The sequence below is a fragment of the Lissotriton helveticus genome, chromosome 1_1, assembly GCF_964261635.1.
Source record: "Lissotriton helveticus chromosome 1_1, aLisHel1.1, whole genome shotgun sequence".
Taxonomy (NCBI): domain Eukaryota; kingdom Metazoa; phylum Chordata; class Amphibia; order Caudata; family Salamandridae; genus Lissotriton; species Lissotriton helveticus.
This window is the reverse complement of record NC_136057.1, coordinates 306863753-306884399: the sequence shown is the minus strand read 5'-3', so window position 1 is coordinate 306884399 and position 20647 is coordinate 306863753. Positions and strand designations below refer to the sequence as shown.

General features: G+C 42.9%; 1 protein-coding gene across 2 annotated transcripts in view; it reads right to left on the bottom strand.

Moving 5' to 3' along the window:
• Positions 1-886: 886 nt before the first annotated feature.
• The window catches only part of TMEM140 (transmembrane protein 140), a 161659-nt gene continuing 141898 nt past the window's right edge, over positions 887-20647 (bottom strand). The window contains exon 3 of one of the 2 annotated variants that reach the window (XM_078670436.1): positions 887-6371. In XM_078670436.1, the coding sequence (XP_078526562.1) occupies positions 5759-6319 (561 nt within the window). In that variant the 5' untranslated portion in view covers positions 6320-6371 and the 3' untranslated portion in view covers positions 887-5758. The remainder of the gene's footprint in view (positions 6372-20647) is intronic. The other variant, XR_013603781.1, reaches the window with a different exon arrangement.

Sequence of the window (20647 nt, the reverse complement as noted above, 5' to 3'; positions counted from 1 at the left end):
TAACCTAAATATCATTTTACACCAACATGTTTTGTTGCTAGATGTGGTAAATCCACGTTCCTCCTAATGCTACATAAAGGATAGGTTTGCACCTTATTGTGAGTTTGCACCTTAATGTGATCCCACAGTGCAGTTTACTTTGCATCCTTGGTGATTTTCCACCTAAACGCAAATTTGCACATTAATATGATTTAGAACCTTAATATTCTGTGAACCAAACAGGAGCAATGCAGACCTTTTACATCTAATGTGACCTCTTACCACAGTTTCTCTCAGTACGAAGTTATTTTGCACCTAAATATAATACCATACACTTGTTGTCTATGCACAAGGGGTGAATTTGGAACTGTAGGTTTGTGCACATAATCGTTATTTTTCCTCTCAAATATGTTTTTGCACCTAAGGTACTTCTGCTTGAGTTGCACCAATGATGAATTTGCATCGAATATACTTTTGCTCCTACATGTGATACCACATTTCTGATTACTTTGCACCTAAGTGACATTTGAACCTAAATGATTTTGCTCATAATTGCTTTTCATGCTTATAAAGCTTTTCAATGCTCACACTGCTATTGCACCAAGGATGGTTTTGCACCTCAGTGAATTGTCATGCAAACGCAAGGTCATAGTGGTGCATAGCTGTTTGACTTAATCTGACATGAGAAGAATATTACAATGTCTCTTTGCACCGAGCGATACCCCATAGCTGCAGCTGTCCCATACTAAATCTGCTTTTCAAGATAAATAACCTGTATATAGAATGGGGTCAGACGAGGTTATAAAGGGACAATTGGACAAGTCACTATACAAATGTGTATATATGTACGACATTCTTAGATGGCAGATTTCCATGGAGAAATTCACAAATAAAACTAAAACACATGTTGAGGTGTGGAGCACTTTATTTATCTGATTGTAATTTATCTTTATTTTAAATACGTAAATTTCAGATAGATTCAATGTTGTTTACATATAAAAATCAATGTTGCACATATCGGACAGAAAAGAAAAATATAAAGTGCGGATGTGCTGAAATGTGACAATCAATTACATATTTGCAGACTAATGCGAATATAAAATTCAATCAATATTTAATGTCACCAATTTTGTTTATTAAATACTATATTACGGAACGCAGCACTGCCATCAATCCTACCAGACACACAGGAATGCCAGTGTCTACCATAACGCTGTTTCAAGCAAATGTATTAGCCATTACCAGGCAGGTGGACTGTATTCATCCCAAAAGTGGCGGTGCCATCTTATCTTTAAAAATCACTTTGCGGATACTGGAATACAAATGCCATCTATGAAGACAAATTAGGCATTGTCTAGAGGAAGCAACAGATGAAAAGCTACATTTTAGAGTCGTGAGAAGAGCACAAGTGGCCCAACAGGCACCATTACTTGGGGGCTTCTAGCTACTAAGAACTTTGCCAATCACACAACTGAAGGTCATAAATAACAACATAACCCCAAGAATGCTTTAAGACCTATGCCAGTCAGGAGACCAAAACATAAAAATGATGCTATTTTTTCATGACTTTCCTCCCATTCAACTAGTAACACGTTAAGGGTAATATTCATTCACCAAGATACACAGGGAAGTGAAAAGACTGAAGTGTAACAGCACTAGAAGTGTAGATCCCATTCAGTGCCCACAAATCTGCCTAAAGTTCTTTTTGGGCACTAAACCGATTATAAACTTACTGCCCTCGTTTACTTTATTCATATTAATGAAATCCTTACATTCCATTCAGCAGGGTCTTCAAATTACAGTTACAGAAACCAAACAAGGCTATTGGGACTACCTCTTGGTAGGTCTGTGCTTTTGCATTAGCCTGAAACGCACGAGGAACCAAATATATCAAAACCATATGTTCAAATTTCTTGGGGAAATGGGTCAAGAGCTTTTATTTTACTTGCGACTAGGAATAATGTTGCAATTGGGATCCGCCAAAAGTTTTTGTATCGCCTTGTTTTAGACTTTTTGCGGTGGTCAAGTCTCAATACACGTCTCACCCATGGTAATAACATTGCAAATTAATTGTGTGCTGACCGCCAGAGTCCGCCTTTTAAGATAAGGCCTCTGCAATGCAGCATGGCTAAGGGGCACTTGTGAACATGTGTGACTGACATGCATCACCCGGTAACTGCGCGCAGGTAGCCTGGCGCAGAAGGCACTCTGCAGGATCAGATATTGACCTGGGGTAGGCCTTATAATTAGGGCTCCCGGTTTCCCGTTTTTACGGATTTTTACATATAAATACAGACGGAAAACAAGTTTTCCTTTATCTGTATTTATATGTAAAAAACGGGAAAATACTAGTACATTTTTGTTCTGCTGCAATCTGGTGTCTCCCCCTCCTTAGAGAGTTAAGAGGTGTCAGCCCGGGCTGAGACGCCTTCCCGGGCAGACACGGAGCTGCCAGCCGCACCGTAGCACTTCACAGGTCTTTGAAAGACCATTTACTTGTTAATGAGGCTTCGCCCCTTTTAGAGCCCCCTGCCAGAGTCCGATTAGGAGCCTCTATTCACACCATTGTTGTGTGAGTTATGGCTCTTCTACCATGTGCTGAAATTACGCACTGGAAAAATAATTTGTAATTATTTAATGCACATGCACTCTGTGTTTTTTATTGAAACATTTAATTTCGCTTCATTTAGCATGCCTGTTGGAATGCAACAACCATTTAAAGATCTTATGAAAGCGTTTAAAACATGGACCATGTTTTTAACGCTTTCATAATATCTTAAAATGGTTGTTGCATTCCAACAGGCATGCTGCATGAAGCGAAATTAAATGTTTCAATAAAAAACACAGAGTGCATGTGCATTAAATAATTACAAATTATTTTTCCAGTGCGTAATTTCAGCACAATTCCACCCAGGGAGAGGAAGGAACGAGGCCAGACTGCAGTATAATAATGAGTGGTACCACGTTGCCCGCACAACCTGCATTTATTTTAAAAAGTGAATAAATACTGAAAATTGTGCTTCTTTTAATTGACTCTCCGTGCTGTCTTTCATGATTTGTAGCTCAATAGCTGAGCAGATAGACAGCAAATTAAATAACAGGATGACATTTCTTTAAATGATTTAGCCATCGTGAGGTCTGCAAACACCTTGAGGCATAGGCCGTGACTTCAAGACATAACGGGCACATACACTGCTTTACGGTGGGGGTCGCCGAGTAAACCACGAGCGCCACTCATAATTTATTTATAACCCCCCCGCCCCCCTTGTAAAGGTGCTACATTGCCCTGTTGTGATGTTGAAGGATAGACACTGACTACAAAGAGACCCATCAGACCTCAAACATGTAAAAGACACCGTTCTAGACGGAGGAGGGGAGTTTGCTCCACTAGACAAGAGATTGACACAGGGAGGGAACTGGTGGTTGCTGCTGCTGCAATGTTGGGAAACCCCAATGAAAAGCATGGAAAAAACACTGATTATTGGGGAAGACTTTGTCTCGGGTAGAGAGTGTGGGAGAATCAGATGACTCTGGTCAATACCTAAAATAAATCCTAGTACCAAGGACAAAATCATGTACTGTTCAGTCACTGACTCCTTTCAGATGACATATACTTTTAACATTGCTGTGGACTGTCAATTTAAATAAATGTGGAAAAATACTAGCTGTAGCGTCGTCTTTTGCTGGTGACAAAAATAAATGTGGATAAATACAGAAAAAGTGCCCGAAAAATAAATATGGATAAATACAGACGGAAATGGCAAACAAATAAATACCATAAAACCGGGAGCCCTACTTATAATGTTAGTGTACATTAATAGGGAAAGTCAGTGTGATTTACTGTTTTGCCTGTAGTGACACTTGTTATACATGTAGAGGGAAACTGCCTTAGAGTACAGTCTCGCTTCACTTTGGCCTACAAAGCCCAGTCACATATGAAAATGGGGTGTAACCTGTGTGAGAAAATCATATTTGCAAGTTCCAAAAAGATATATTTGTACCACTAATGAGTCATCTAGAAATGTCATTTCTCTGGTTCAGGATCAGAGTTCAGGCATTTTGTCACCTTGCTGTGTCAAGCCATTACATTTCTCTCCACCAGCAAGAACAAAGGTTTGCCCACACAAAGGGAGAAATCAACAGTGCTTCACTTAGCTCCCGAGATTAAAAAGGGGGGGGGGCAGGAAGGATTGACATCAATCAATCAGCTGTCACACTGTGCCAGGGATCGGCCAGCCCAAGCCCACTAAACAAAGGAGGGAGCCCAGACCTAGAGCCAACACAGGAAACAGCTCCTCTTTCGAGATTTGGCGAGAAAGACCCTGGCTTTGATGTCAGCAAGGGGCGGACCTGAGGACATTTGACTAATGACTCCTAGGATTGGCCAGGGATGCCTGGCATCTGAAACCTTCCACTCCCCATCAAAAACTCTTGCACAATGGGGGTGGGGAGGCATGAGTGGCTCTCTCTTGGTGGGTGATGTTGTGCTGCTGGACTCTGGGGGTTCCATGCACAAATGAATAAATGAATGAAGGAACCCCCTTGATGCTCAAAAAGGACCAAGTACTGTGCCCCAGTTGACCCCTGGACCATTGAGTATCCAAGAGGAAAAAAAAAAAAACGGAGGAGGCTTTCTGCAATTTTTCCAGGGATGAGGCGTGGACAGGACCCCTTCCCAGATTCTCCCTTGGACTGAGAACCCTTTCCCGGGGCAGTGCATGCAAAGGAAGAATCCCAGAAACCCACCCCCGTAGACCAGGAGGAAAAGGGAGCGCTATTGTGCCCCCACCCCAGTAGTGGTGAGCCTGCCTGCTCCTGTGTCTGGGGGGTGGAGCAGGTGGTCACCACGAGCAGAGATTCCTGCCTGCAGGAGCGGGCAGGGAAGGAGAAGTTGCAGGCTCCTGCGGTCACACACGAAGTGCGGACTGCGCGGGAGCAGGCGGCACAACAAGGGATGGGCTCCCTCAACTGCCCCCAATATTCTGTAGGCATTGGGGTCCTGGGCACCCCTCAACCGGAAAGAGGCAGGAAAGAGACGCAAAGCACAAGGCCGCACGCCAAAGAAAACAAAACGCATCTCTCCTCAGCGCAGCAGAAAAGCAATTCCCTGTTCTAGGCTGGAGCGCCCCATGTCCTCCTTTGTGCATATCTTTCTGAATTTGTGGTAGCCCCAGAAGAGCAGGGGCACCACCGACAAATTCAGCAAGTGTTGTGGGGGGCTGATGGAGGGACAGCAGCCTGCAGGGGTATTATTTAAGAACTGACCTTATGTCTACAGTATCCAGGAAACCATGACCACCCTAGGATTGTCCCATGTTTTTAAAGCACTCCTAAGCTTTTGTCAAAGTGAATATGCTTTATTAACATTAATTAGTGCATTTCCACATGATTGTTATTGATGATTGCATTTACGTACAAAAGTAGGTTTTTAACATGTGGTTTATGGTCCTTGCAGTATGGTTCCCCTGTTGACAAAGCCAATAGACTGGCTTTACTTAAAGTGATGTCCCCGTATATTGTGATGTCTTACCTGGTGTACTGCTTGCCAGTGAAAGGTGATTAGTAGCCCACACCCCCTCCCATGAGTACGCCTTGGACTGCTCTGCTACCATGAGTCGAGCGCAAAAATGGGGGGGGGCTTGGTTTCCTGTAAGAGGAAATTATGAACATTTAACTAGTGAAGGCCACACACTCAATCCAATTTCCTACAAATAAGTTCCTGGAAAGTAAAAGGACATTTGCAATTTGCCACACAGGGTTTCTAAATTTGCACTTGGATCTAAACTTTGTCGTCCATGTACTCCTCCTCCGCAAACCAAGGCAGCATTCGAAAGGCTGCAACTCCCTGCAGTAGCACCATGGAGTCTGCTGCAATTAGGGCCAGAAAACCATAGCCTAGCTGGGACGCCTCAATCAGTTCCCCAGCAAACAGCAGGAATGTGCCAATGCCAATAGACAAACTCAGGCAGGTGATGGCCGACAGCCCCAAAGCCAGCTTCCATATAGATCGTGACTGACCCAACTGGCCAAAAAGCAGTGTCAGTGGAACAAATACATAGATGGGCAGAGAGCAGAAGCCCAAGACTGACCCAAAAGCGACTCCTGTTGGGTACACAATGCCATGCCTCCTCAGATCATCAAAATGAGGCTCACAGGAGAGCTTCCCCATGGTTTCGTTCCACAGACAGAAGGAAAGGAAGCCAACCTTCTTGGTGTTTGTGTTGATGAAGACTCCTCCTTCCCCGATAAGGGCGTAGACAAGCAAAGTACACACGATGACAGCCAGTCCAAGGACGCACAAGAATCCGAGCAAGGCTTTTTTTCCCTGCATCGATACCATCTGAGCAGATCTCCTGGGCCAGAAGCCCTTGTTTTGAGTATTCGAAGAACGACTGCAAATGCAAAGAAAATTGTAAGAACACTTTCTTGTTTGGCCCTTTACAATTCCCCTACAGATCACTTTAGTCTACGCTCATGTGCACATTCTCTCCTTATTTGCATACTGGCATCAGAAAACACTGTCAGCAAAATGAGGATATAGGATTAAGCATAGCATTATTGCCCACTGGTGGTATGTTACCTTAACTATGGATCACTTACACAGACATATCTACAACACGTTTTAAGCAGCATGTCATTTACATCGTCAAAGCTTTACAAATCATTAAATGTATTGTAGTTAAGGTAGCATATCTTTAAGAAGTTATTTTAAAAAAATGTTCTATCAATATTGGAGTTAGAAAACAAACCTTTTTTGGACTTATTGCGTTTTTATAATTATCGTAATATTAAAGTTAGCGGTATAAATAATGACTTAGAAGTTATTGACCTTCCGAGCCAATGGATGGCAACATGGTGTAAAAATAGTGTTCACACACAGGCAAGCTTACTCTTTCTAAAATCCACAGGCGAGATCAGACATCAGAGTTAGATTTGGCTGAAGACTTGTACATGTCAGAAGTGCTTTTTGGAATGTTAGAAAGATCCTCCTCAAATCTAAGATGGAGGATTAGTGAGTACAGGTGTGGAGCACTAGCCTCTGCCACCAAACCATTAAAAAAAAAAAAAACTTTATTTATAATTGTTGGCAATCATGTACGTAATACATATAATTTATAATGGCTTGGCAACTACACAAGTGACGCCCTTATGTTTGACATCGCAATAAACATCATGAACTTTTAGACAGAAACATTTGTTCTCAGGATCAAGTAGCCAAAAAATCTTTTTATTTTAACAGTTTAGGGAGCTAGCAAGTTTAGGGATAGAGAAAGTCACCTGGCTGGCTGGCACTTCTGGAAGAACCTACTTCAGTGGGCGAGGACCCTCCCATTGTGTTTAAATACAGGAATGGAGGTGTAATGTAAGGAATCTTGAGTTCGGTGTTATCTGTAATATTCTTCAGACAATTGGAGCCCATCCAATCCTGGATTTCCATCTGGCACACTGATACTTCTAACTGAGACACCCAAGCTCAACCAGGAGCTAGGCGTGGTAATTGAAAATGAGGAAATAGAAGCCTTAGGACTGAACAGGCTGAGCAAGAATTTAAACATTACTATTTAAAATAAGAGAAGAAAGCAAGAGTAACCATGGGGTTAGTACGAGGGCCTTAGAAGGGCAAGAGGATGAGATCTATGTTAGAGTTTTACTAGAGAGAAAATAATGTATTCATGCCAGTGGTTTGATGGGGTTAATGAATATTATGGGATTTACACTACTGACATCAGATGCCATTCTTAGTTTGTTCATGTCTGACACAAGTACTGTTTAAAGCCCCAACTCAGGTACAATATTTAGGCGTGAATCCTTTTTGTTGGCATCATAAGAAAAACAAGAATACAAGCAACTTTTGTGTTTAGATCTCATAACTCTCTGCAGGGAGCATAGACTTCAGTGATCAAGGACAAGCATTTGCAATGCAATAGGTCTCGCATTAGGAAAGTTTGAGCTACTGTTATTGTAAATGACAAATGTTTTATTTATGTGGTGGTTTTGAAAATAGCGAAATCAGGTGCTTTGTCATTTACAATGCCAATAGTTATAACTTTCGCAAATGTGACACCTATAGAAGTGTGGCTCACCGGTTAGAAGCGGCAGACCCTGAAGCAGAGATCGGCCCGGGACCAGGGTTCAATTCCCGACGCGGCAGGGTCTTGGGTCAATGTCCGCGGACTCGATAATTCTCGCCGAGGTGCCTATGCTAACCATGGGTCCCACTCTGCAACTCTGGGCAATAGCTTGCTTAATCTCCACAACGGCCCCATCAGTGCCGGGGATGCCTGGCTTCACCTTGGAGGTGCCCAGGAGGGACCATCTCACAGGGAAAGCCAGGACTGGTTCCCCAGCGGTATACAGCGCCAGGACACTCCGAGATGGAGTAACTGTGCGCTTTACAAGTATACTTACCTATAGCATTTGTAATGCAATATGTGTTGTATTTACGTGTATTGATATTACAAACAATGGCTTTCATTTTTTTAAATAATTAATACTTAAATAAGTTATTGTAATTTATAATGGCAATAGCTTAAAGTTTTGTAAATAACTTTTGTGAAGATAATGTTCAGTGTATTTTATTGTGACGAAAAACCAAGAACAGAAGTGAAATATTAACATCTTTTTGTGACATTTTTAATAAAGCTTTAAACATTGAGCGAACATATTTGAACCAGTTGTTGTTGAATGGTTGCAGATTGATGCTTTGATAGCGCTGAGTGATGCCCCTGAGTGATGCTGTGGTGATGCGATAGACGCAGTGAGGGCGAGAGACAGACACAGTGAGGGCGAGAGACAGACACAGTGAGGGCGAGAGACAGACACAGTGAGGGCGAGAGACAGACACAGTGAGGGCGAGAGACAGACACAGTGAGGGCGAGAGACAGACACAGTGAGGGCGAGAGACAGACACAGTGAGGGCGAGAGACAGACACAGTGAGGGCGAGAGACAGACACAGTGAGGGCGAGAGACAGACACAGTGAGGGCGAGAGACAGACACAGTGAGGGCGAGAGACAGACACAGTGAGGGCGAGAGACAGACACAGTGAGGGCGAGAGACAGACACAGTGAGGGCGAGAGACAGACACAGTGAGGGCGAGAGACAGACACAGTGAGGGCGAGAGACAGAGACAGTGAGGGCGAGAGACAGAGACAGTGAGGGCGAGAGACAGAGACAGTGAGGGCGAGAGACAGACACAGTGAGGGCGAGAGACAGACACAGTGAGGGCGAGAGACAGACACAGTGAGGGCGAGAGACAGACACAGTGAGGGCGAGAGACAGACACAGTGAGGGCGAGAGACAGACACAGTGAGGGCGAGAGACAGACACAGTGAGGGCGAGAGACAGACACAGTGAGGGCGAGAGATAGAGTGAGGGCGTTTTTGGTGTAGGGCTACCAGAAACTCAAGCCTCATTTAAAAGCGTTACAAGAATCCCTGGTCAGACCACTGGGCAAATCGTGGAAAAGTATTAAATAGATACCTTGGACGTCGATAGTTTTAAGAATCACACAACTCCACCATCATCTGCTAGACGTGGTAAGAGCAACGCTGTTAAGTGAAGGTTGTGCTGAAACAATTTATCTTGGAAAGCTGTGTAATGTCACTGCCTCCCTCGAATGTGTTTAAGAACTTCTCCTTTGGCTATTTATCTGATTAATTGTTGAAATATATGAACGGTAGGTTGAACACCCTAAATAACTTATTAACCAATATGCTCTTTTATTCATTCAATTGCAGCCTAACATTTGCATAGAAGTTCCTGCACATAAGAAGTTGTTCAAATAGCCATTAACAGTGGCTCACTCCCAGCACTACGAACTCTAAGCACCTAGTGGTGCATGGTGTGCTCTTGGCCAACTCATCATGCCACTCTTTATACAAATGAGATGAATTAGAGTATGCAGATTACGCACGCAAACCAAGACAACACTCGCGCACTGAAGAGTTCCAGTGTAATCAGATGGCCAATTTCAGAACCAAACCTGCCATATTCATAAATATTCAATATTCTTTTTGCTATATTTACCTCAAAGCCTCCATCCAATGCAGTACACACCCGCCCCTTCTTTCTCCCATCCTCAATGTATTATATGTATCATACCTCTTCCTCTTACCTAAAAACCTTCAGTTACACCCTAAAGTTCCAATATCCTAAATCTGTACATCATAATTAACTGTGCTAGTTTTAGTGAAATGTTGTGTTCATATGCTAGTTTCTGTGCTGCTCTGCCATTCCTCAGTATCACCTTTGAATCACAGAAAAACCAAAATAAATAATTACCATAGAGTCAAATGATGAACGCCTACAAAAAAATAAACAAATGCAAACGGCACTCCTAGCTATTAAATCGAATATATTACAAGGGGTGACCGGGGTAGTAGTAGAGATTAAAATGTAAATCTTCGTACAAGTCATGATGGGAGTATTTCTCCGGAGCTTTGATCTGCCAAGTAGCACACTCATCTCAATCGGCAGCAATAAATCTTCTGGGCAAAAGCCTCATTACCCCAGCTGGGCTGGGGGCTGCACGCACGGGCCCTCTGAAGTCCGCCTTAGAGTCCGCGCTGCACGCGCATTAATCTTCAAAGCAAACGGAGAGCGGCGCCTGCGACGTACTGGGTGGGGATTTCACGGTAAACTAGAGAACCTTAAACCCTTTTTTCGTTGTTACAACGGGTTTTTACAGCCTCATTCTCAAAAGAGGAGGAAAAAAAAGGTGATCAAAAAATAATAAATTGCTGTTTTTCTGACTGCCTAGCTAAATCCCTACTAGGTTTCTTTCATGCTACATTCGTAAACAAAAATACGGGGCATCGATGTTCTAGGTTGCCTGAGGTGTGATAAAATATTTCTGTGCTTAAAACGCCTGTTACCTACAGAACGGTGGCTATAACCGCAGGGAGGTCAGCGCACGCTACCACCGCGCGCAGAGGCACCGGAAGAAAGAAAATGGATGGTGGGGACTCCGAATCTGTCAAGGGCCGTGGGTTTCACGAATTTCAACTGAAGCCTGTGACTTTAGTGTATGTTGTCGCTTGTGTCTATGTGTTTTTCACCAACATTGTGATGATTGTTTGGCCATGTTTGAAGTCATATGGTCTCAGAACAAAGGCGTAAGCGGCGGCGCACACGGGGTATCTGTCCACGCACCTAATTGCACACCCTCCAACTCCCCCGCACATAGTAAGTGCCAGCCTCTTTTCAATGACATTCACCCTTGAAAACAAGCTCTCGGCATTGCTGTGGCAGGGGAGCGCATTCCTTTGAAGTCTGATGCAGAGGCTCAGACAAATGGTATGGTGTGCGATGTGGCTGGCGATGTGCACGCGCCTGGCTCACATGAACTGTACCCAATCTACAGTTTGGGAAGACTTTTGAAAGTCTTACTATAATCTCGACAAACAAGCATTGCTAAAGCAATGCTGTAGTCGAGACTTAAAAAAGGGGTACCGGCATACCTCCCAAATGATCTTAACCCCTATAAAGAACTGAGCAACAAGTCAAGGAAACGCCAAGTCCCAACAAAATCACCACTAAGTGCACAGGAACCGTAATATTACCATGGTCTGCGACATGTAATGCTCATCGAGGCTTCATGCAATGTTACACCCCATCCTAATTCTCTTCTTTAGCTCCTCTGTCGCCACTGCCAACCAGGCACAGTATGGAATTATGAATATAGAGTCTGCGTTCCACTGTTACCACCCTATTCAGGAGCTCTACTGTAACAGGTAGTAAAGAAAAGAGGAACCAGTGGTAGCTTGTTCTATAAAGGTTTAATGATAGCTTTTTGAGAGATGCTTGTTCTTGCATCTCTCCCGGTTTCTGTGCATCTCAATCATGCTTCCTTGATTTTAATAGAAAGTTTAAAACGAATAACAAATACTGAACTTAAAAATAAACAATCAAGTAACATCTGACATAGTCCCCTCTAAAGACTGCATACCAACTTTTATTCAGTCAATTGAAGTAAATGTTATACAGAATCTATTTTTTTACACTGGATACCTGGTTCTATAATCTACTCCATCAGATCTTGAGGCTCCAATGAATTTAATTTTTTGATGAAGTGGGGTTGGATTGATGTATTCTCTACAACACTTGTTGATCAAACTGTTCTCTGTGCAGGAGTAAAGTTTTGGGTAACAGAGTATCAGCAACAGAGTCTTGGATTTTAACTTCATCTAGACCCCTTCATGGGGAAGCTGGGAGAAAGCAAACAGGCTTGTTTGACTCGCTTTAAAATTACCCTTCTTTGTTGTATTTTTACAAGTCTCACATCAGACTATTTTACCAAAGTTTGCTTTATTTTTTTAATATTATTTTTAGAGTTTTCTATAGCGCGAACCAGACCCCAGATAGGGTAACAGAGCGCTTTACAAAGTGAGCAGGGGAAAAAAAAGAAGCATTTGTAGCCAATATCATCAATCAGTACAATGTAAAATAAGTAACAGACATAATAATGGTCGGGGTACAGATGCAGAGAAAGGAACAGCTCTGTTATAGGGAGTCAAATCGTGATTGAAAAGGACTTCTCTTTGCACAAGAGTTTGCAGCTGTCTTGGGAATTGTGATGAAATTACGGTAGGAGTTTGCTGATCAGGAATGATTTTGCTTCCTTTTTGAAGAGGAACGTTGCGGTAATTTTTCTGATGAATGGTGGAAGCGAGTTCCAGATTCTTGGCGCCGCTCCTGAAAATGGTCTGTTGGAGGTTTTAGTCTTGGTGAGCCTTGCGGTTTTTAGGAGTAGGTTATCTGTGCTCCTGGACTGTCTGTTCCCTCCAGATAGCGTACGTTTTTGGGCTAGGAACAGCGGGGTATTGTGGTGTAACGCCTTATGAGTAAAACACAAGCAATCTTTAGTTGAGTACGGGCTTCATAGGGTAGCCAGTTTAGTGCCTTCAGGTGTGGCGATATGTGGTCGAACTTCCTTGATCCTGAAATAAGTCTAGCTGCGACGTTGAGACAGGCTTTTGGGCTAGGAACAGCGGGGTATTGTGGTGTAACGCCTTATGAGTAAAACACAAGCAATCTTTAGTTGAATACGGGCTTCATAGGGTAGCCAGTTTAGTGCCTTCAGGTGTGGCGATATGTGGTCGAATTTCCTTGATCCTGAAATAAGTCTAGCTGCGACAGGCTTTTAGGGGTGCGGTAGAAGTTTTGGGGAGTCCAAATAGGGTGGAACAACCGTACTCGAGCCTTGAGATGACCAACCGTACTCCAGCCTTGAGATGACCAAGGCCTGAACTGCTGTTTTGAGGTCAGGAATCTCGATAAATGGCTTCATTTTTCTTAGATAATTGAGGTGAAAGTGGGCATTTTTAGCCATCAGGTTAATGTGAGCTTGCATGTTAAGATGCTTATCTAGTGTGACCCCAAGTGATATTGTGGAGTCCAACAACGTTGGAGTGCAATTCAAGGCGGTGATCATTTTGGTCCATTCCTTTATTTCTTGGGAGTTGTTTGGGAGGGGGGGGGGGGGGAGAAAAGAGATTAAGAGAAATTCCGTTTTTTGAGCATTTAACTTGAGGAAGTTGGTTGTTAGCCATTGTACAGTTTTTTTTTTAAGAGCTAGATACATTAACTTTATCTCTTTCATCGAGGTGATTTTGATGTAAAGTTGGGTGTCATCCACGTACATGTGGTAGGATATGCTTGCCTGTTGTCGTAGGTCAGTGAGAGTTTCAACATATAGATTGAATAGAGTGGGAGACAAGGTAGAGCCTTGAGGTACTCCTAGTAGGTTGGGTGAGGATGGAGAAAGGATCTTGTTGGACATGAATGATTGTGTTCTGTTCTCCAGAAAGGATTTGAACCACAGGAGGACTGTGCCAGAAAAGCCCATCCTGTCTTCTAAGCAGTTTGTCATGGTTGACCGTATCGAAGGCTGAGGAGAGGTCAAGTAAAAATAGCAGGCATGTTTCATTGTGGTCAAGAGCTGAGCTGAGCTATATGTAGGATGGCTGTTTCAGTGCTATGGCCAGGTCTGAAGCCCGATTGGTGTATGTTCAGTAGGTTGAAATTTGTGATATGTGAGTTCAGTTGTTGTTGAACACATTTTTCCAGGACCTTTGCTAGCATAGGGATGTTGGTTATTGGTCGGAAGTTGTTGGGGTCGGAGTTACTAGCTGTCGGGTTTTTTAGGATAGGAGTAACTTGACCAGATTTTAGGCAGTCAGGGATGTGACCTTGTGAGAGCGAGGCATTAATGATCTTGGTCCAAAGAGGGGCTATGCCATGATAGATGTGGGGTAGGCACTTTGCTGGGACAGGATTATTGAAGTGGTTGTTGAGTTTAGTAGTTGTTAGAATTTTTAAGAATTTTAAGATATCATCAATATCATAGTATTTGAAGTTGGACCAGTTAGAATTGTTTTGGTAAGAGTTCGCTTGTTTAGTACCAAGTTATTAGCTTGACTGATCTTGGTGGTGGCTAAATTGGTCACAGCTATTTTGAGTTAAAGTTGGAGGGCATTAGTTTTTGCCGCGAAGAATGAGGAAAATTCGTCACTGCTTAACTGAGAGGCTGATGTTAGAGTGAAGATTTGGCCAGCTTGTTCGATTGTTGATTCAGAATTTCGAAGAATTTTTTTAGGTCTATTCTTGGCATTATCTAGTTCTGATTTGAAGAAGTCTTTTTTTTTTTTAAATCTTAGAATGCTTTTGTTATGATTTTTTTGTTTTTCGTAGTAGTTTCAACTGGGGAGTGGAAGGCTGAGACCTCCATTTCCGTTGATCTGAGTTTGCGTCTCTCCTCGTTCAGGGCTTCACTGAACCATGGGTTTTGTCCTGGTCAGGGATTCTTTTGAGTTTTGGCGGTGCGGCTTGGTCGAATATTCTGGTCATCGTGGAGTTGTAGTGATCAGTGAGGGCAGTGACGTCGCCTAGGTTGTTGGGAGGGATAAGAGCTTTCTCACAATGAGAGGCTAACTTGATCCAGTTGATGTTCTTAGTGTCTCTTATCCATTGCTTAGGTTTAATTTGTTGTGGGAGGATTTTCTGGTTACAAGAGGGGATTTGGAAAGTGATAATGTGATGGTCTGACCAGTCACAAGGTGTAAAGTAATCTAGATCGATTCAGTAGTATTTGGTTTGGAGAGGAGCCAATCTAGCGTGGCACCTTTTGAGTGAGTGGGCTCTGAGATAGCTTGGACCAAGGAGTGGTCCACAAGGAAGGATTTAAGGGCGTTGACCTGTTTGTCCAGATTGTTCTCCCAGTGTAGATTGAAGTCACCCAGGAAAATGACATTAGAGCGAGGGGCAGAGTTAGCCGTGATTATTTCCATGAGTTGTTCTGTGAAAGATATGTTTTGCCCAGGAGGATGGTAGAATATATGTAATTTGAGGGGGAGGTTACTAGGTGAATTTACAATGATCCCTAGGTATTCACAGAAGTCATGGGGTTCCGCTTGAAATTTAGAGACTGTGAGGTCAGAGCGATGTATGCAGGCTAATCCACCGCCTATTTTAGGAGGTCTGTCTAGTCTAGTGATGTTGAAGTCTGGGGGGACCAGAAGGTCAAGGCATGGAGAGGATGATTCCTTGAGCCATGTTTCCGTGAGGATGATAATGCCCACATTCATGCTAAGGATGAGGTCAGCAATGTCAGAGGCGTGTTTAGTGGCTGAACGGCAATTTAGAAGAAGGCAGGAGATCTGGTTTAAGGGATTCTTTGGACTAGGCTCCTGGTTATCTTGGATTGGGGTTATAGATTTAAGATTATTCAGATTTATTCCTCTGTGGATAGGATGTGATGTTCTGCAAGGGTTGATGGAGACTACATGGATAGGGAACTCTTCTATATCAATGATATGGTTGGGTGGAGGTTCGTACAGTCGTAACAGATTGCAGTTCCTGGTCAGTGATAGTTATAGTGATTGCGCATGCATCGGTTGTCTAGCAGCAGGGGGATAGTTTTTGCCACATTGTCAGCTGTCTTTAGCGAGTTTGAGATATTTTAGTGTAGTAAATGCCTTTTCCGCAAATTGTAGGATGGTTTTGATCTCAAGGATAACGTTTTGAAGGTTTCTAGCTGTGCGGTAAGAGGTCTTGATACAGTCTTGTTCCATCAGTTGATGCTGTGTGGAGGGCAGGAAATGGGGGGTCAAGGGAGTAGGATTTAAGTTGTTTCTCATGGAAGTTCTAGTTGAGGGTGATAAAGAAGTGCGAAGTAAGGGGGGCAAATTGTTTATCTTTCTTTCACCGAGTGTGGGTGCATGGCTGGGATGAGATTCTTTAGGGGAGGGAAGGGAGGAGGGGGGTAGAAGTAGTAGGGTCCCTAGATATGTTGCGAGAGAGAGAGGAGGATAGCGGAGTAGTATGTGCTAAGGAGATAGAATTATTGCCTCTTTCCTCCGTTCTAGGTAAGGGAGGTGGTTGGTCTTCAACCAGAACAGAGTGGGCAGTGGGGGTAGTAGTAGGGCCCCTAGATGTGCTGGAAGATGTTAAGGATGTTGAGGGTGACCGTGCAGTGCCTGAGAAGGAGATGGAGTTGTTGCTTCTATCACTACTTAAGAGTGATAGGGGGTCGATGTTCTATTTGAGTGGGAGGAGTGGTGGGGGGTAATGTTGAGTTCCTGAGCAGTGTTATTTACGAACTCTGAGATTGTCCGCGCAGTAAGTGGGAAGGAAGGGAAGTTGGCATTTTCTCTTTCCACTGAATTAGGTGAGGAAAGAGGGTGAGGAGCTGCATGAGGTGGCTGAAGGTGTCAATGCAATGTGTGCATAGGCCGGAGCGTAGATGGGGTCTCTGTCCTCTAGTCTGGGTGTGGAGGGTGGTCTATGATCTTCAGTAGAGGAGGGGGAGGAGGGGATAGTGAGGGCTTGAGAGGGAGTGGGTGTATTAAGGGTTTGTGTTTTTAAAGTGATAAAGTATTTGTCGAAGAGTTCTAGGTCCTTGTTAGCAGCTTGAATAAGGACAGTGCCATTTTTATAGGATGTTATATTCACGGTGGCTCTGAGGATCTGTGAAGGATTCGTAGTAATCCTGGTTCCGTAGGGAATATTTTTATGGTCTTGGATGGAAAGTAACTGGTGAAAGGCCAATCGCCATTTGGCCTTTTTTCTAGTGAAGAATAAGAGGTTGTGTCTTTTTTGACATTGTAGGAGTGATCTAGGAATAGGGTATCTGGTTTTTTTTTGAGGAGGTTGTGTTTGAAGGTTTTTGCGGCGTTTTTTGATAGCTTAGGAGGGCATTGAATAGAGTAGGCGCTATTGCCTTCAGGTATCATGGATGGGTCAGTCATGATGTGGAATTCCTTTGGCCGTGAGGAGTGACATAATAAGGTAAAGAACAAATTTTGTAGAGTAAATAAATATTAGGCATTACAAGATGGCTGCGAGGTTAGTTGGGGCCGTTACAAGATGGCCGAATATTCGGGGCTTCTTAATGGGTGTAGGCGAATGGTCATTCAATAAGGGTGAGACAAAAGTCAGATGCAGAGAGAGTATAGATAGCCGTTACAAGATGGCTGCCAACCTTGTATAAGGTGCCTTTACAAGATGACCTCTGATGAACAAGATGACCTCTGATGAAGTTATGAGCTGACTGTAATACTGCCTTTATCAAAGTGTGCTTTTCAGCTATTGCCTTCAAACATTTCTAGACCAGGTTTTGAACATATTTCACTTTTTGTAGTGCTGGTTTGCAAATGGTGAATGTTAGCTACCAGTTTACTGTACGTTATAGGCCACACGTCTCCTCCATGAATTGTTAAACTCTAGTCTTGATTGTTTTTACTGCAATACCTTTCTCTGCAACTACAGTCCTCAAAGGCTTTATGAACACGTCCAACAGACTGGATGCTTATATTAGCGCTTTTCTAACTGGCAAACTCAAGAACCATAAAGCGCTTCTCTGGACATACTAGGATCTGTGTTAATTCCCGGAGGGTTCTGGTGTTGCACTCCAGAGCCTGGTCAACAAATCAATACATTCAGTAAGAAGTGAAGCACACATTAGGGTCCACTAAAAGGACAGAAAATATTTAAGTATCAAACCATGAGGGCTTATTAAAAGTGAATGGTTTACAGAAGGCAAACATCAGGTTAGGAGCAATTTATAATCAGAATGTGCATGCTTTAATTAATATGCAAATCTAATCTTATGAAGTAGAGGATGAACCAGCATGGGGCCATTTCAAAGGGAGGGACAAAGGAAAAGTCAGTCCTCTTGCTGTGCGAATACTATAAAATCTCCTACTGTGCTTTGCTTTATTCTACTCTGAACTAGAAGAAAGAGACACTAACGTTTTACGAACCTACGCGCAGTTCTTATAACCCTGTCCAATAAGGTTAAAGCGAAATCCTACTTCTCTCACACTACAAGTCTGCCCCTCTGTCTTTCAAACTTACCCTATCCTTAACATAAGAAACAGACTAGTCTGCACACTGCAGGTTTCTCTTGAATGCACTATTAATTAAAACAGTCCACAATAAACATAAATTAAAGAAAATGTTCCTTTACATGGGAAAGGAGGAAAAAGAACGCCGCCTTTGACAATTAGGACTCCAGGTTGCTTGGAAATAAAACGTTCATGTGTCATAAAACAAGATGGCAAACAACATTAGACATTTTGAAATTCAGGCCCACATTAGCTATAGTCAATCTAAATTTGAATGAACAATGGGTCTCTACAAATAGCATTAGCACGTCTATCTGTTGAGGTTTAACAATTTTAATATATAAAAACGATCCCACTTCCTTATACAGGAGTATTGATGTTCTCACTTAAGTGATGCTTGTAAATATATGGTCGGTGACAGTAACATACAGAGGTAAGTTGTATGCAGATTTATGAACATAGGTGCAAACGGCATCGTAACTTTACCTCTCCGGTATCTAATACAAGGCTGAATAAATCTACAATTAAATTAGTATATGCCAGGTGTCGGCCTCAAACTGTTGCGATACACCTGTGCTGGACTATTGTACGGGCCCTGACAGCATGGGTGACAGGTGAGTTCTGGCAGTACTGGTGGCCGCCCCAAAGCGACATGCGGTTCCCATCTAGTGTAGGGGCACTGTAGATGTCTGGATGACAAACAGCTTTAGGCCTTTATTTGGCTGAAGAATGTATTCACAAACTGGCTATAACCTGTGCCTCGGCTTAAATGCCCATATATAGAAACTATTCGCGTGTAAATAAATCAGCAAACCCTTTGGATATATTTAGATAAAACTGTAAAATAAATAAATCTAACCACTCTTCTGTCCTGGTTAGATCTTAGACACAAGAGATACCTTTCAATGGTAACTTTAAGAGTTGGACGTAAATGCTAGGTGTGTACGCTTTTTCAAAAGCCACTGCCTGTTCACTGCATCAAAAGCTTTGCTGACAAAGAACAACCACCTATGGCGGCAACTTCTCCCTGTGTGGAGTCCTTTGAGGGAGGCATGTATGGGAGAATAAACATTGCTGTTGGCCCTCAAAGGTGTGTACCCCGGTTGCATCACAACTCCTATACTGTACCCAGCATCACACCACAAGCCCTTCACTCTGAATCTTCATAAGGTGACCATCCTGTGTACAGACATAGTTCACAGGTTACCCAGTCTGCACACAACCTTGGATTTACACAGCTTTTCAAGTTTCTAGGCATAACCCTCAGTCTCTTAATCACACACAGGTTATATTTTAGGGCTGTACATGTTCGACATGTTTCTTTCTTTTTGTCTAGATGAAACTGCGCTTTCCTTCTGGTTAGCATCTCATATTGGATACTTCCATTTTAGCAACACTGAAATGTTCCTTATTGATCGTTTAACACAATCTACTTTTTTTATAATGTTATGCATTACTTGGTAGCCCTACTTTTTGTGATCTATCCTAACACCCTGAAATGAGAGAGGAAGAGGTGCAGCCAGTACAGTACGAATTGTGGTTGGTTGTTTTCAGGCACCAGACATGGATACAGCTCACAATGAACTGGGACAAACCCTCCCTTACGTTATTTTCCGACGTTGCATGGCGAGTCTATCTATTGCACTGCTTTTGCATGACACCTATCAAAGTGACAGGAATCCACGACCAATACAAGGTGTGAATCAATGGTTATAAGTAAGCAATGTTTCAAATGTGCATCAGGTCTCGAATGTAGATTCACAACTTGTGCATCAACTAGAAGGCCATACCGTCAACATTATTACTGCAGCTTTCTACGCATTAAGAACGAGCAGGACTGAAGCTCTTCAGCACTGTCCGGCTCACCACAGCTTTTCTCCTGGCTTTATTATTCACATAGTAACATCTGGCGAAAGGGTGGCTCTAACAGCATATCACTACGTTACAGATGTTCACATGGAGTATATTTTTTAGGAATGCATTGGTAGCCGCTCTCTTATGCGAGTATTTGACATGCTTGAGTGGGACACATTTTTCACACCTGATTTCAAAACAGCTTTAGCCTTATGAAATTGCGACAGATATCCGGTTAATTGGAAGGAACTTTTTTGTGCCATCAACATAGTACATACTGGCCCTTCTTACGCAAAGCATATATAAAGATTGCCGATGCGGGAGGCCTGGATTCATGAAGAAAGAAGTTAGTTTTATACTGTGACATGAAAAGGTGAAACTACTTTGGTTAAGAAATGAGAGTGAATATGTGAGTGGATCCTTTGTCGTAGGTGATCTGCAAATATGGCTCAAAGAGGCTTGGCCAGC